At 39.5% G+C, this 13924-nt stretch overlaps 1 protein-coding gene across 4 annotated transcripts in view; it reads right to left on the reverse strand.

Moving 5' to 3' along the window:
- rxfp2b (relaxin family peptide receptor 2b) overlaps positions 1 to 13924 on the reverse strand; it is a 95309-nt gene that overhangs the window by 45841 nt on the left and 35544 nt on the right. For all 4 annotated transcript variants that reach the window (XM_072264288.1, XM_072264286.1, XM_072264290.1 and 1 more), the window contains exons 5-6: positions 7265 to 7336; positions 2776 to 2847 (exon numbers count right to left, since the gene is read on the reverse strand). In XM_072264288.1, the coding sequence (XP_072120389.1) occupies positions 2776 to 2847; positions 7265 to 7336 (144 nt within the window). The remainder of the gene's footprint in view (positions 1 to 2775; positions 2848 to 7264; positions 7337 to 13924) is intronic.

The raw sequence follows: 13924 nt of genomic DNA on the forward strand, positions 1-13924 counted from the left end.
CAGAATTGGTTTGCCTATGGAAGGCAAATGTTGGTTATAGATGGAGCATATTCTGCCTGGCGATCTGTGATCACTGGAGTTCCTCAGGGTTCTGTTCTGGTATTCCTGGTCTTTATGATTTTTATAAATGATTTGGATGAGGAAGTGGAAGGGGGGTGGTTAATAAGTCTGCAGATGACAGAAAGGTTGGTTGTGTTTTGGATAGTGTAGAAGATATTATAAGTTACAGTGGGACATTGATAGGTTGCAGAACTGGGCTGAGAAGTGGTAGATGAAATTAAATCAAGAAAAATGTGAAATGATGTATGTTGGAAGGTCCAACTTGAAGCCAGAATATAGGGAGATTGGCAGGATTCCTAGCAGTGTGGAGGAACAGAAAGATCTTGAGGTCCCATCCATATATCCCTTAAAGTTGCACTGTAAGTTGGTAGAATGGTTAAGAAGGCATATAGTGTGTTGGCCTTCAATAGTCAATCGTGGCTCTTGGACTCAATGTTCAATAGATTGAGTTCAAGACTCACGAGGTCATGTTGCAGTTCTGTAAAACTATGATCAGATCTTGTTCAAAATCTTATGTTCAGTCATGGTTGCCTCATTATACTTCAAAGTTCAAAGTAAAATTTATTACCTGAGTACATAAGTATATGTCACCACATACAACCCTGAGGTTCTTTTTCTGAGGGAATACTTATCAAATCTACAGAACAGTAACTGTGAATGGGATTAATGAACAACAAACTGTGCAAGTGCAAATATAAACCAACAGCAATAAATAACAAGAACATGAAGTAACAAGATGAAGAGTCCTTAAAGTGAGATAATCAGTTGTGGGAACACCAGAAAATGAATGAGTATGGTTAGCCACATTTGTTCAAGATCCTGATGGTTGAGGGGTAGTAACTGATCTTGAAGCTGATGGTGTGAGTCCTTAGGCACTTGTACTTGATGACACCTATGTCCTTCCTACGGGAAGGTCATGCAAGCTTTTGAGAGGGTGCTGAGGAGATTTATCAGGATGCTTCCTGGATTAGAGAACATATTTCATGAGGGAAGCTTAGGTGAGCTAGGACTTTTCTCTTTGGAGTGTAGGAGCATGAGAAGTGACTTGATAAGGTGCAGTATATAAGATGATAACAGGCAGACATTCCCAGGGTGTGAATGGCATTAAAGTGATTGTAGGAAGATACAGAGGTGATGTCAGAGGCAGTTTTTAAAAAAAATATTGACTTGTAGATGCTGGGTGGTGGTAAAGACAGGTATATCCGTGATACTTAAGATTGGCAGATGGATGAAGGAAAAATGGAGGACTTTGTGGGAGGGAAGGGTTAGATTGATTTTGGAGTAGGTTAAAAGATTGGCACAACATTGTGGTCAAAGTTGTTCAAATACTAACTTTCATCACTTAATAACATGCAAGTTGAGAAAGGCAGAATAGTGGCTGGGCGTTGATAGGCCCGTGAATGCAAATTCTTCTGACTGCAATGGAAATAGATAAGACAGAGAATTAAAATATTCTAATCTTCACGGAGATATGAAGGCTGTAAGATCTAGGGTCAAAGACAATAAATAGCAGGCATGTAGATTTTGAATTCTATGTCAAGTTCAGAGGACACAAATTCGTTCTATGGGATGTTTAATAACGTCACCTGAGAGGGGAAGGTTAATGAAAACATCTTCAAAGGGAATATCTTCTACCCTCACCTTAGACAGTTCACAATTCCCATAAATCACATGCAACAACCTCTATTAATCGGGTCTCACACCTAACATTCATATCCTAAACCTTACAGTTGCAAGCTTTGTACCCACCGTTCCACAGATTTCACACATTGCCAACTGATCAACCAAGTTAGCAATAATTTCCCAATATACTGAATGCTGCTTGCTAGCACTCATTTCAATCCCCTGGAAGCCAAAAGAGGCACACCATAGGAATCTATGGCCAACCATACAGTGGGGTACAAACATGTCACACACCCACACAATACTGGCTATTATAGGTGGGCCATTACCTAGCCCATGTTGGACTGAAACTGTTGAAAATGATGGTACTTTTATTCGTTCCTCTCATTACATCCTTTTGATTTACAAGCTAATGATGTACCTTCTACTTTATTATGTTACCTCATTAGAATATTACTCATATGCATTCTTCTTTTCATTGACCCAAAATTCTGGGCGGTGGCATTGATGAAATCAAGGGGAGAGTGATAATTAAGACACAGCATCATCTTATAAGCACCTGCTCAGATGTTGATACTGTTTGCACCTTGAAGAGAGATCAGAAATAGAAGCTGCACACCACGAAACTCTGAGCATGAAACACTGCTGTAAAGGCAAAGTTCAAGAATTGTTTGGGTTAGATCTCTGGATCATATGTGAATCACACATGCTGCAAAGTAGTTCTGCAATTACTTCAACAGTGCAGGAAACCAATAATTGTCATTTCTGGAATTTTCTAGAGTTTATAAAATCTACAGGACATGTCTTGCCAAATAGTAATGGAGTTTGGCTATTTTCCAGGATTCTGCGTTTTCCTTTTAATCCTTGACATGAGCATCTTTGTAATCTTTTCATCTGGAGCACAACGGCATTGGGAAAATAGCCAGAATGTATCTAGAGCAACATCATGTGCTAGAAGTTGGGGAGAGGAAAAAGGAAAATATGATTCATTGCAAGAAGGCATAAGTATCAGTTTCAATTTATATATGGGAATTCAAATAAGCTTATTCTAAAGCATTAAAATAAGTCATAGAATACAAACTGTTTACTTACAATCGTTTGAGATTGTAAAGTCCACAAAATGCAGTTTTTGAGATAGATTGCATTTGGTTATGCTGCAGATATCTGTAAGACAATGAATTAACAATATTCTAATTGTCTTCTTAAATTGACTCAAGTCCATAAACAACAGTCACCAATCCTCCTACGAGTAGAAGCAGATTCTTATACACCCTCGTCAAAATCTCATAAAATACTGAGGATAGCTATATTTATGGGTTTGATAAGAATATGGAAGGATACTCTTATCAAAATCCCATGGTGTGTACTGCAGATGAGTGGTAAAATGGAGAGGGGGTGGTAGGATTTGATAGGAATGTGGGGGAGTGAAATGGAATCAGTATAAATGGGAGCTTGATGGTTAGCCTGGACCAGTTGGGCTGAAGGGCCAGTTTCTCAGTTCTATTACTCTATGACATATGATCTTTGCTAAATCTAACCTTTCCCCGTTGTAACAAGAACAATCACAGCTTCTTTAAATGCTCCACACAACTGAAGTCCCTCATAACTGATGCTATTCAATAACTACTCTGTACCCTTTCCAAAGCATTGACATCCTTCCAAGCAAGTCTTGCACACAGAATCTGATAAAGTATTTTTAGTTTTATACTCCTCATGAGTTTATAAAAAAAAGGGTTTATCAATTTAATTAGACATTTTAAAGGTTCATGAATATGAAGCTCTTCTTTCTTAACTCATGCATCCATTTAAGGTTATCCAATTAGTTAATACTCATGCTTCATAAGCAGTGAAGCTAACTATTTTACACCTCTCAGCAATAAATTCAATTTGCCTGTTTCACCACTGATTTGGATGTGTTACCAGCCTCCTCATTTGTAACCACACTTTGGAGTTTCATGTCATCTACAAATACTGAATGGTGTTGTCTAGGTTCAGTCCATTGGCCTCCATACTCGGTGGATCATGTTTCTCCATTTCCACCAATATCACACGTATCGTTCCCTTTCACTTTTGCTTTGAAATGACTCTATTCTCTCTGTAACATTCCAATTCTGCCCAACAATGCTTAGTCTATCAGTGGCACTTGAAACATTTAATGCCAGCTCTTTCTTTCATTTAAGTGATTACTTTTAAAACGTGTCTCAGATATCCAGTAATGTGCCATTTTAAATGTCCTCCTCACACTGTGATGCTCCCCTGCCTACTTCAGGTTGGGTCATGTTGGACCCAGCTCACACTTTGAGTTGCGAGCTATAGTCCTATCTGCCTACATCTGGTTGGGAGGACTAATCTCGGTGATATGTGCCCTCAAATCTGGTGACAATGGTACACTGATCACTCCGGTGCAGATGCTGCAACTGCCTTGACAGATTTTGAGAGAAGGTAAACCTGGCGCTGATTATTTAGCTTCTGTCAAAGTTGTGAGGCATTTTAACAATTTGAAAACTCTCTGACATTTAGTTCTCTTTAAAACTTTTAAGGCAAGTACAGGGGAAGTGGGATGTGGAAGGAAGGATTATGTTTAAGAATGTGATCATCTTCCATGCCTTCATTACCACTGCTTGCCACAACTTGTCCATAATCTCTCTAGTTATGTCTTCCCCAATGGGGAATATGGAATGGAAGCCAGGTCTGTTACAGGTAGCAGACACCAAAAGAATCAACAAACTCATTCGTAAGGCCAGTGATGTTGTGGGGATGGAACTGGACTCTCTGACGGTGGTGTCTGAAAAGAGGATGCTGTCCAAGTTGCATGCCATCTTGGACAATGTCTCTCATCCACTACATAATGTACTGGGTGGGCACAGGAGTACATTCAGCCAGAGACTCATTCTACCGAGATGCAACACTGAGCGTCATAGGAAGTCATTCCTGCCCGTGGCCATCAAACTTTACAACTCCTCCCTTGGAGGGTCAGGCACCCTAAGCCAATAAGCTGGTCCTGGACTTATTTCCTGGCATAATTTACATATTACTATTTAATTATTTATGGTTTTATTGTTATTTAATTATTTATGGTGCAACTGTAATGAAAACCAGTTTCCCTCGGCATCAATAAAGTATGACTATGACTATGACTATGACTACCTGCCAAACAGCTAACATTGCCAGTGGTCATACACTAAGATGTGCTTTATACAGATGCATTAACCAATTTTAATCATATACACAAAGTCATTAAGAACTTGTCATACTACATCCAGGTGGTTGGTGCTTGAATCCAGAGGAATCACCTGCTTCTACCTCCACTGTTGATTGAGTGGTGTCACAATAACAACATGACACTCATTGACAGCAAGACCAAGGAATTGATTGTGGACTTCAGGAAGTTGGGAAAACACACACCAGTCCTCATTGAGGTGTCAGCAGTGGAAAAGGTGAGCTGCTTTAAATTCCTGAGTGTCAACATTTCCAAGCTTTTGTCCTGGGCCCATCACAGGGATGCAATCATGAAGAGGGGACAGCAGCTGTTCTTTGTTTGGAGTTTGAGGAAATATGGTATGTCACCAAAGACTCTTGTAAGTTTCTATACATGCACGGTGGAGAACATTCTAACTGGTTGCATCACAGGCTGGTACCCTCCCCACCACTGTAGACATCTTCCAGAGGCAGTGGCTGAAGGCAGCAGCATCCATCAGAAATGACCCTCACCATCTGGGGACATGCACTTTCTCAATATTACTGTCAGGGAGGAGGTATGGGAGCTTGACAAGCCACACTCAATGATAAGGGAACAGCCTCTTCTCTTCCATCGGATTTCTGAATGGTCTAAGAACACTACCTTATTATTCTTTTTGCACTATTTATTTTGTAATTTGTAGAAATTTTATGTTTTTGCACTGTACTGCTGCTGCAAAACAACAAATTTCACATCATAAGACGCCATGATAATAATAACTGATTCCTTAATCCACAGTATAAATCGGGAGGAGATCCCAGTCCTTGTAGGCTGATTGCATCACTCTTCCTGTTCACCCCTTCAATCTAGATTTCCAGTGCAGCATTGGGAAAGCATGGAGCCATGATACATTAACTCCCAGCAGTTTTAAACACAATTATATGAATGTAGACCTTCTTGGTGTATTATATGAATGTAGACCTCATAACCAAATGGATATGAGGCATAAAAGCACTGTGATGCATGCACCTGCTTTCCAGCAGTATGTAATTTATATTCCAAAGTAAACTCTTTGCTCTTGCTGCTTCTCTTTCTCTTTATCTAACAACTTCCCCCAGCCATGTTTAAACCAGGGACATTTCTGTTACAGTACAAGCTGAAAGCAATTTCTTTCAGTATAAGATTTTACTTGACCTAAACCTATTCTGTAATATATGAAAGCTTCAGGCATGTAAAGAAAATTTCCAAAAAAAAGCACACAAAATAAGGAATGCGGTAACTCATGATAAAGTACATAACAATTTTTGAAATTATGTGGGGAAGTGGAATGGGAGGGAGTAGGAAATGGCTGGACAGATGTTGCTTCATTCTCTGTAATGACTCATTTAGCTCTGCAGCTTTTATATACATGGTACATTGACTTATGTCATAGCTTATCTATCTTGCTTGTTGGCAGAAAGTGTTGTCATCCTACTTACCATTAGAACTGTGTATGCAGTTCTTACTTACTTTATTTTTCTATGGCTGATCAACAAATGAACTAACTTAGCTCCTTGGGTCATATAAAAACATCATTTTGCTGCTGCATGGGATGCAGAGCAAAGAACGGGTATATCTTACAGTAAAGTGATGTCATCTCAAACAAGAGAAAATCTGCAGATGCTGGAAATCCAAGCAAAGCACACAAAATACTGGAGGAACTCAGCAGGCCAGGCATCATCTATGGGAAAAAATAAACAGTCACCATTTCGGGACCAAGACCTCACATCAGGACGAAGGGTTCTGATGAAGGGTCTTGGCCCAAAATGTTGACTGTTTACTCTTTTTCACAGATGATGCCTGGCCTGCTGAGTTCCTCCAGTATTTTGTGTCTGTTGTTATCTCAAACCACTTTAAGAGCCTGCAAGTGAATTCTGTGACACAGAATTCTACCACAGTACATTTGCTGATACTGCTTTAAACTGAGATTATCTGACAATTTAGCACCCTGTTGAAAGGAATTCGGTGTATAAATAAAAAAAAACAAATATCTTTGTAAATAATTACATTGTGGTACTAAAACCCAAGAGCAATTCAATTTTCTGCTCTGTACCCAGTGCACAATATAATGGAATTTGCAGAGAAATCAGAAACCCAAGAAAATAGTTCAATTCTTGAATCTTATTTAGAAAATATTAGAATTATTGCTTGCTACAGTAAAAAATAAAAAGAAGTCACAGATGCTGGAATTCAAAAACAAAAACTTTCTACAGCACACTTTTGACAATTTCTTTCCTTTTAAAAGTACATCAATATTAAAGTTAAATATGAATCAGTATTATGGAAGGCAAAATAAATAAAAAGTTATAGAAACTATATAGAAGTTCATGCTTGAGAAAAATAAAAGGATGAAAATGCACTCACAATTCCTTCAGGTCAGAGAACATGAGGAAAGCATCATCAGGCAGACTTCTGATTTTATTGCTCTTCAGAGACCTATTATGGAGAAAAGCAGTTTTAATATCTATAAATTAGTTGGTCAAATCATGTGTCCATAAGGAGGGTCCGTGTTCTCTTGGTGCCCTGGTGCTCCTAACACCTGGTAAGATTTACCTCCAATATTGCGAAGTTGCTTTCATTGCGAAATGTATACAATTGCGCTAACAGTTGTTTTGTGCTGCAAATGCAAAATAGAACCTTCCTCAGTAGCTCTAGAGGAATTTGTTACAGAACTTTTATTCAATTTCAATTTAATTGTACTTCTTTGTATCATCCATTTTTCTAGCCTCTTATATCTGTTAAGCTGGATGTAAAAGCAATGCTTGTTGGATAACTGAATAATCCTTTTAACAGATTTGAGAAGACAGACATTAATCTGTCTGCATGCTGAAGGGAGTGATATGGCAGTTGCTTCACCTTCTGCTGCTTTTTAAAAAAAAAATTTTGTAAACTACTTGCTTCCAAATATATGCTCAGTGGCATGTATTCACTTTGCAATATTATATGACTAGGAGAATGAGCAGAGTGCATGCCAACTAGGGTAGAATGCTGAAAAAGAGTGAGGGAGAAGGGAAAGAAGGGAGTCAGCTTTTTCCTCTGGGAGAAATTGCCCTACCTGAACTTCATTGGCAAGGCACAAATGTGTCTGGTTTGCCAAATGAGGTCCAGATTGCAAACTTTCACCTGCTGTGATCTACTTTCATTCTGCAAAACTCCATTATTTCGGCTGTATTTGCATCAATGTATGAAACAGAAGGTGACTGCTGCATGACAAAGGTTCATAGCTTTGCTGAAAACCCTGATGTATAATCCAGGCAGGCAGGAGCAGAATCTACACATTGAAATCTAGGTCGATATTGCTGTATGTTCCACTTGGTGGGTAATAATCATCTGAAGGCACTTTGCCACGTTGTCATATTGTGCAACATTTTTTATATTGTGCTGATTTCAGCCATAAGTAAAAGTTGCATTTTCAGTACTTTAAGACCTGCATGTCTAAGTAAATGAATGATTGAAAGTGATTTTGAGCTTTAGGGTCCAATTCAGACCAACCCACATTGCACTATACTGGAATGAAAATGGTAAAGTCCCTGGCTGCAGGGAGAAATACTGGATGAAACCATAACCATAGAAACTACAGCACAGAAACAGGCCTTTTGGCCCTTCTTGGCTGTGCCGAACCATTTTCTGCCTAGTCCCACTGACCTGCACACGGACCATATCCCTCCATACACCTCCCATCCATGTATCTGTCCAATTTATTCTTAAATGTTAAAAAAGAACCCACATTTACCACCTCGTCTGGCAGCTCATTCCATACTCCCACCACTCTCTGTGTGAAGAAGCTCCCCCTAATGTTCCATTTAAACTTTTCCCCCCTCACCCTTAACCCAGGTCCTCTGGTTTTTTTCTCCCCTTGCCTCAGTGGAAAAAGCCAGCTTGCATTCACTCTATCTATACCCATCATAATTTTATATACCTCTATCAAATCTCCCCTCATTCTTCTACGCTCCAGGGAATAAAGTCCTAACCTATTCAACCTTTCTCTGTAACTGAGTTTCTCAAGTCCCGGCAACATCCTTGTAAACCTTCTCTGCACTCTTTCAACCTTATTTATATCCTTCCTGTAATTTGGTGACCAAAACTGAACACAATACTCCAGATTCAACCTCACCAATGCCTTATACAACCTCATCATAACATTCCAGCTCCTATACTCAATACTTCGATTAATAAAGGCCAATGTACCAAAAGCTCTCTTTACGACCCTATCTACCTGTGATGACACTTTTAGGGAATTTTGTATCTGTATTCCCAGATCCCTCTGTTCCACTGCACTCCTCAGTGCCTTACCATTAACCTTGTATGTTCTACGTTGGTTTGTCCTTCCAATGTGCAATACCTCACACTTGTCAGTATTAAACTCCATCTGCCATTTTTCAGCCCATTTTTCCAGCTGGTCCAAGTCCCTCTGCAGGCTCTGAAAACCTTCCTTACTGTCTACTACACTTCCAATCTTTGTATCATCAGCAAACTTACTGATCCAATTTACCACATTATCATCCAGATCATTGATACAGATGACAAATAACAATGGACCCAGCACCGATCCTTGTGGCACACCACTAGTCACAGGCCTCCACTCAGAGAAGCAATTCTCTACCACCACTCTCTGGTTTCTTCCATCGAGCCAATGTCTAATCCAATTTACCACCTCTCCATGTATACCTAGCGACTGAATTTTCCTAACTAACCTCCCATGCGGGACCTTGTCAAAGGCCTTACTGAAGTCCACGTAGACAATATCCACTGCCTTCCCTTCATCCACTTTCCTGGTAACTTCCTCGAAAAACTCCAACAGATTGGTCAAACATGACCTACCACGCACAAAGCCATGTTGACTCTCCCTAATAAGCCCCTGTCTATCCAAATGCTTGTAGATTCTGTCTCTTAGTACTCCCTCCAATAACTTACCTACTACTGACGTTAAACTCACCGGCCTATAATTTCCCGGATTACTTTTTGATCCTTTTTTAAACAACGGAACAACATGAGCCACTCTCCAATCCTCCAGCACTTCACCCGTAGACAGCGACATTTTAAATATTTCTGCCAGGGCCCCCGCAATTTCAACACCAGTCTCCTTCAAGGTCCGAGGGAACACTCTGTCAGGTCCCGGCGATTTATCCACTTTAATTTTCCTCAAGACAGCAAGCACCTCCTCCTTTTTAATCTGTACAGTTTCCATGGTCTCACTACTTGATTCCCTCAATTCCATAGATTTCATGCCAGCTTCCTTAGTAAATACAGACGCAAAAAACCTATTTAAGATCTCCCCCATTTCCTTTGGTTCTGCACAAAGCCGACCACTCTGATCTTCAAGAGGACCAATTTTATCCCTTACAATCCTTTTGCTCTTAATATACTTGTAAAAGCTCTTTGGATTATCCTTCACTTTGACTGCCAAGGCAACCTCATGTCTTCTTTCAGCCCTCCTGATATCTTTCTTAAGTATTTTCTTGCACTTCTTATACTCCTCAAGCATCTGATATACCCCCTGTTTCCTATACATTGGATGAGTTGGCAAAAAGATAAAGTTCAAGTGTTGCTTGTTTTTAGTAAATACTGCCTTAGTCCTCCATTCATTATCTGCCCCTTGCCTTAGTTTACCTCTGTCGCTGGCCATCAGAACAATTTCTTGGCCAGAGTGTAGATGTTAAAGGCACCACAACATAAATATTTCAATTTGAAACATTTGATCATGTCATATTTCATATAAAAGATCATTAATAACCACTTATCAATCTTTCTCCGTCAATGGTTGCATGTGCCAAGGCATGTTACCATAATGGCTGCAGCAAGATTCATGGAATGTTGTTGACTTTTCCAGTGGGGAAAAAAAATATAGATTTGGAAGAAAATATTGAACATTAGTGTGCCTGTGAGGGCTTTCTGTGATTAATGCAATTATGGCATGGTGGCAGCAGTCCAATAGCATAAAGGACAAATGCCACTCATTTTCCATAGAAACCGTGCATAGATCTCTGAGCCAAGTATGTTACCTCTACCACGTGATATCTGGTCACATCTGCCTATAACCTAACCATATCTACAATTACCCACTCCTAACTGTATATGGCTCTGTGGCTGATTCTTCCTATGCCTCAACTGTTCCTCTTCCAGTCCTTAGAGCATCATCCTGATGCTTACACCAGCCAAATTAGTATTAACCTACACCAAATTAATTTGTATCCTATGATCATAGTATTCCTAACTTGTTTGAGTTGTGATCAGTCCATCTTGACCTCAAAAGCAAAATGTAGACTGACACCTAATTGTAATCCAGTTACTGTCATCTTTCGGGTGAATCTTTAAAACAAAACTCTTCCTTTTTCAAGTGGATGTAGGAAGTGACATGATAGTATTTTGAAGCAGAGATAGGAGATTATCTCCAGTATCTTATTCAATATAAACTCTTCAATCAAAACCGTTGAAGAAAATTACATGGACGTTATCATTTTTTTGTGAAAAGTTATTTCATATAAGTAGGCTTTTATTCAAACATTGTCCACAGTTTAAAACAAAATATCTGCCCTTTGGGGCTTTCTATGGACCGTAAGATAAGGGAGTAGAATTAGACCATTTGCTTCATCGAGTCAGCTCCGCCATTTCATCATGGCTGATCCATTTCCCTCTCAGCCCAAAATTCCTGCTTCTTCCCCATATCCCTTCATGTCTTGACCAATCAATAATCAATCAACCTCTGCCTTAAGTACTCCACACTCATCTGTGGCAACGAATTCGACCAGATTCATCACTCTCTGGCTAAACAAATTCTTCCACATCTCTGTTCTAAACTGACACCCTTCAATTCTGAGGCTCTATCCTCTGGTCTTACACTCCCCCCACTATAGGAAACATCCACTCCACTTCCACTGCATCTAGGCCTTTCAACATTCAACAGGTTTCAATGAGATTTCCCCCCTCTTTCTTCTGAATTCCAGACAGTACAAACCCAAAGCCATCAAACATTCCTCATATGATAAGCCTTTCAATCCTAGAATCATTTTCGTGAACCTCTTTTGAACCCTCTCCACTGTCAGTACTGTCCTTTCCTAGATAAGGGGCTCAAAATTGTTCACGATACTCACCAATGCCTTATAAAGCCTCAACATTACATTCTTGCTTTTATATTTTAGTCCTCTTGAAATGAATGCTAACATCGCATTTGCCTTTCTCACCGCTGACTCAACCTGCCAACTAACCTTTGAGGAATCCTGCATGAGGACTCCCAAGTCCTTTTGTACCTCAGATATTTCCATTTAGAAAATAGTCTACACTTTCATTTCTTCTACCAAAGTGCATGACCATACACTTCCTGACAATGTATTCCATCTGATACTTCTTCACACATTCTCCTAATCTGTCTAAGTCCTTCTGTGGACTCTCTGCTTCCTCAAAACTACCTGCCCCTCCACCTATCTTCATATCATCTGCAAACTTGCCCACAAAGCCATCAATTCCATCATCCAAATCATTGACATATAACATAAAAAGAAGTGGTCCCAAAGCAGGCCCTGTGGATCACACTAGTCACCGGTAGCCAACCAGAAAAGGCTCCAATATTCCAACTTTTTGCTTCATGCCAATCAGTCAATGCTCTAGCCAAGCTACATTCTTTCCTATAATACCATGGGCTCTTAATTTATTAATTAGCCTCATGCTTGTTATTTCTTCAAAAAAATTCCAACACGTTTATCAATCAAGATTTTCCCTCAAGGAAACCATGCTGATTATGGCCTATTTTATCATGTGTTTCAAAGTACCCTGAAACCACATCCTTAACAATCGACTCCAACATCTTCCGACAACTGAGGTCAGACTAATTGATCTATAACTTCCTTTCTTCTGCACATTTGTAATTTTCCAGTCCTCCAGAACCGTGCTAGAATTCAATATTTACTCTTGCCTCTCTTTTACATTTTATAAATGTGAGAAACTTTTTGTAATCTCTTTAATATTATTGGATAATTTACCTTTGTATTCCATCCTTTCCTTCTTTATGATTTTTTAGTTGACTTCTATTGGCTTTAAAAAGCTACCCAATCCTCTAACTTCCCACTTATTTTTGCTCTATTATACGCTCTCTCTTTGGTATTTATGTTGGTTTTGACTTCTCTTGTCAGCCACAGTTACATAATCCTGCCTTTAGAATGCATCCTGTTGTTTGGGATATATCTATCCTGCACCTTCTAAATTGCTCCCAGGAATTCCAGCCATTGCTGCTCTGCCATAATCCCTGCTAGTGTTCCCTTCCAATCAATTTTGGCCAAATCCTCTCTCATGCCTATGTAATTCCTTTTTCTCCACTGTAATACTGATACATCTGACTTTAGCTCCCTCTTCTCAAATTGCAGTGTGAAAGCTATCATATAATGATTACTGGCCCCAAAGTTTCCTTTACCTTAAGCTCTCTAATCAATTCTGGTTCAGTGCACAACACCCAATCCAGAATAGCTAATTCCTTCGTGGGCTCAACCACGAGCTGCTCTAAAAAGCCATCTCATGGGAATTATTCAAATTTCCCCTCCTGGGATCCAGCACCATACTGATTTTCCCAATCTACCTGCATATTGAAATCCCCCATGACCATCACAACATTGCCCTTTTAACATGCATTTTCTATCTCGTGCTGTAATTTGTAGACCATATTTTTACGATTATTTAAAGGGCTGTATGTAACTCCCATCAGCATCCTTTTATCCCCGAAGTTCCTTAACTTTATCCACAATGTTTCAACACCTTCCAATCTCATCTCACCTCTTTCTAATGATTTGATTTAATTTTTTTTAACCAACAGAGCCACCCCATTCCCTTGGCCTACCTGCCTGCCCTTTCAATACAATGTGTATCCTTGTACCTTAAGCTCCCAGCTATAATCTTTCAGCCACAATTCAGTGATGCTGACAATGTCATACATACCAATCTGTAACTGTGCTACAAATTCATATACCTTATTCTATATACTGTGTGCATTCAAATATAACATCTTCAGTCCTGTATTCATCACTCTTTTTGATTGGT

This window comes from Mobula birostris, chromosome 7, assembly GCF_030028105.1.
Source record: "Mobula birostris isolate sMobBir1 chromosome 7, sMobBir1.hap1, whole genome shotgun sequence".
Classification (NCBI taxonomy): domain Eukaryota; kingdom Metazoa; phylum Chordata; class Chondrichthyes; order Myliobatiformes; family Myliobatidae; genus Mobula; species Mobula birostris.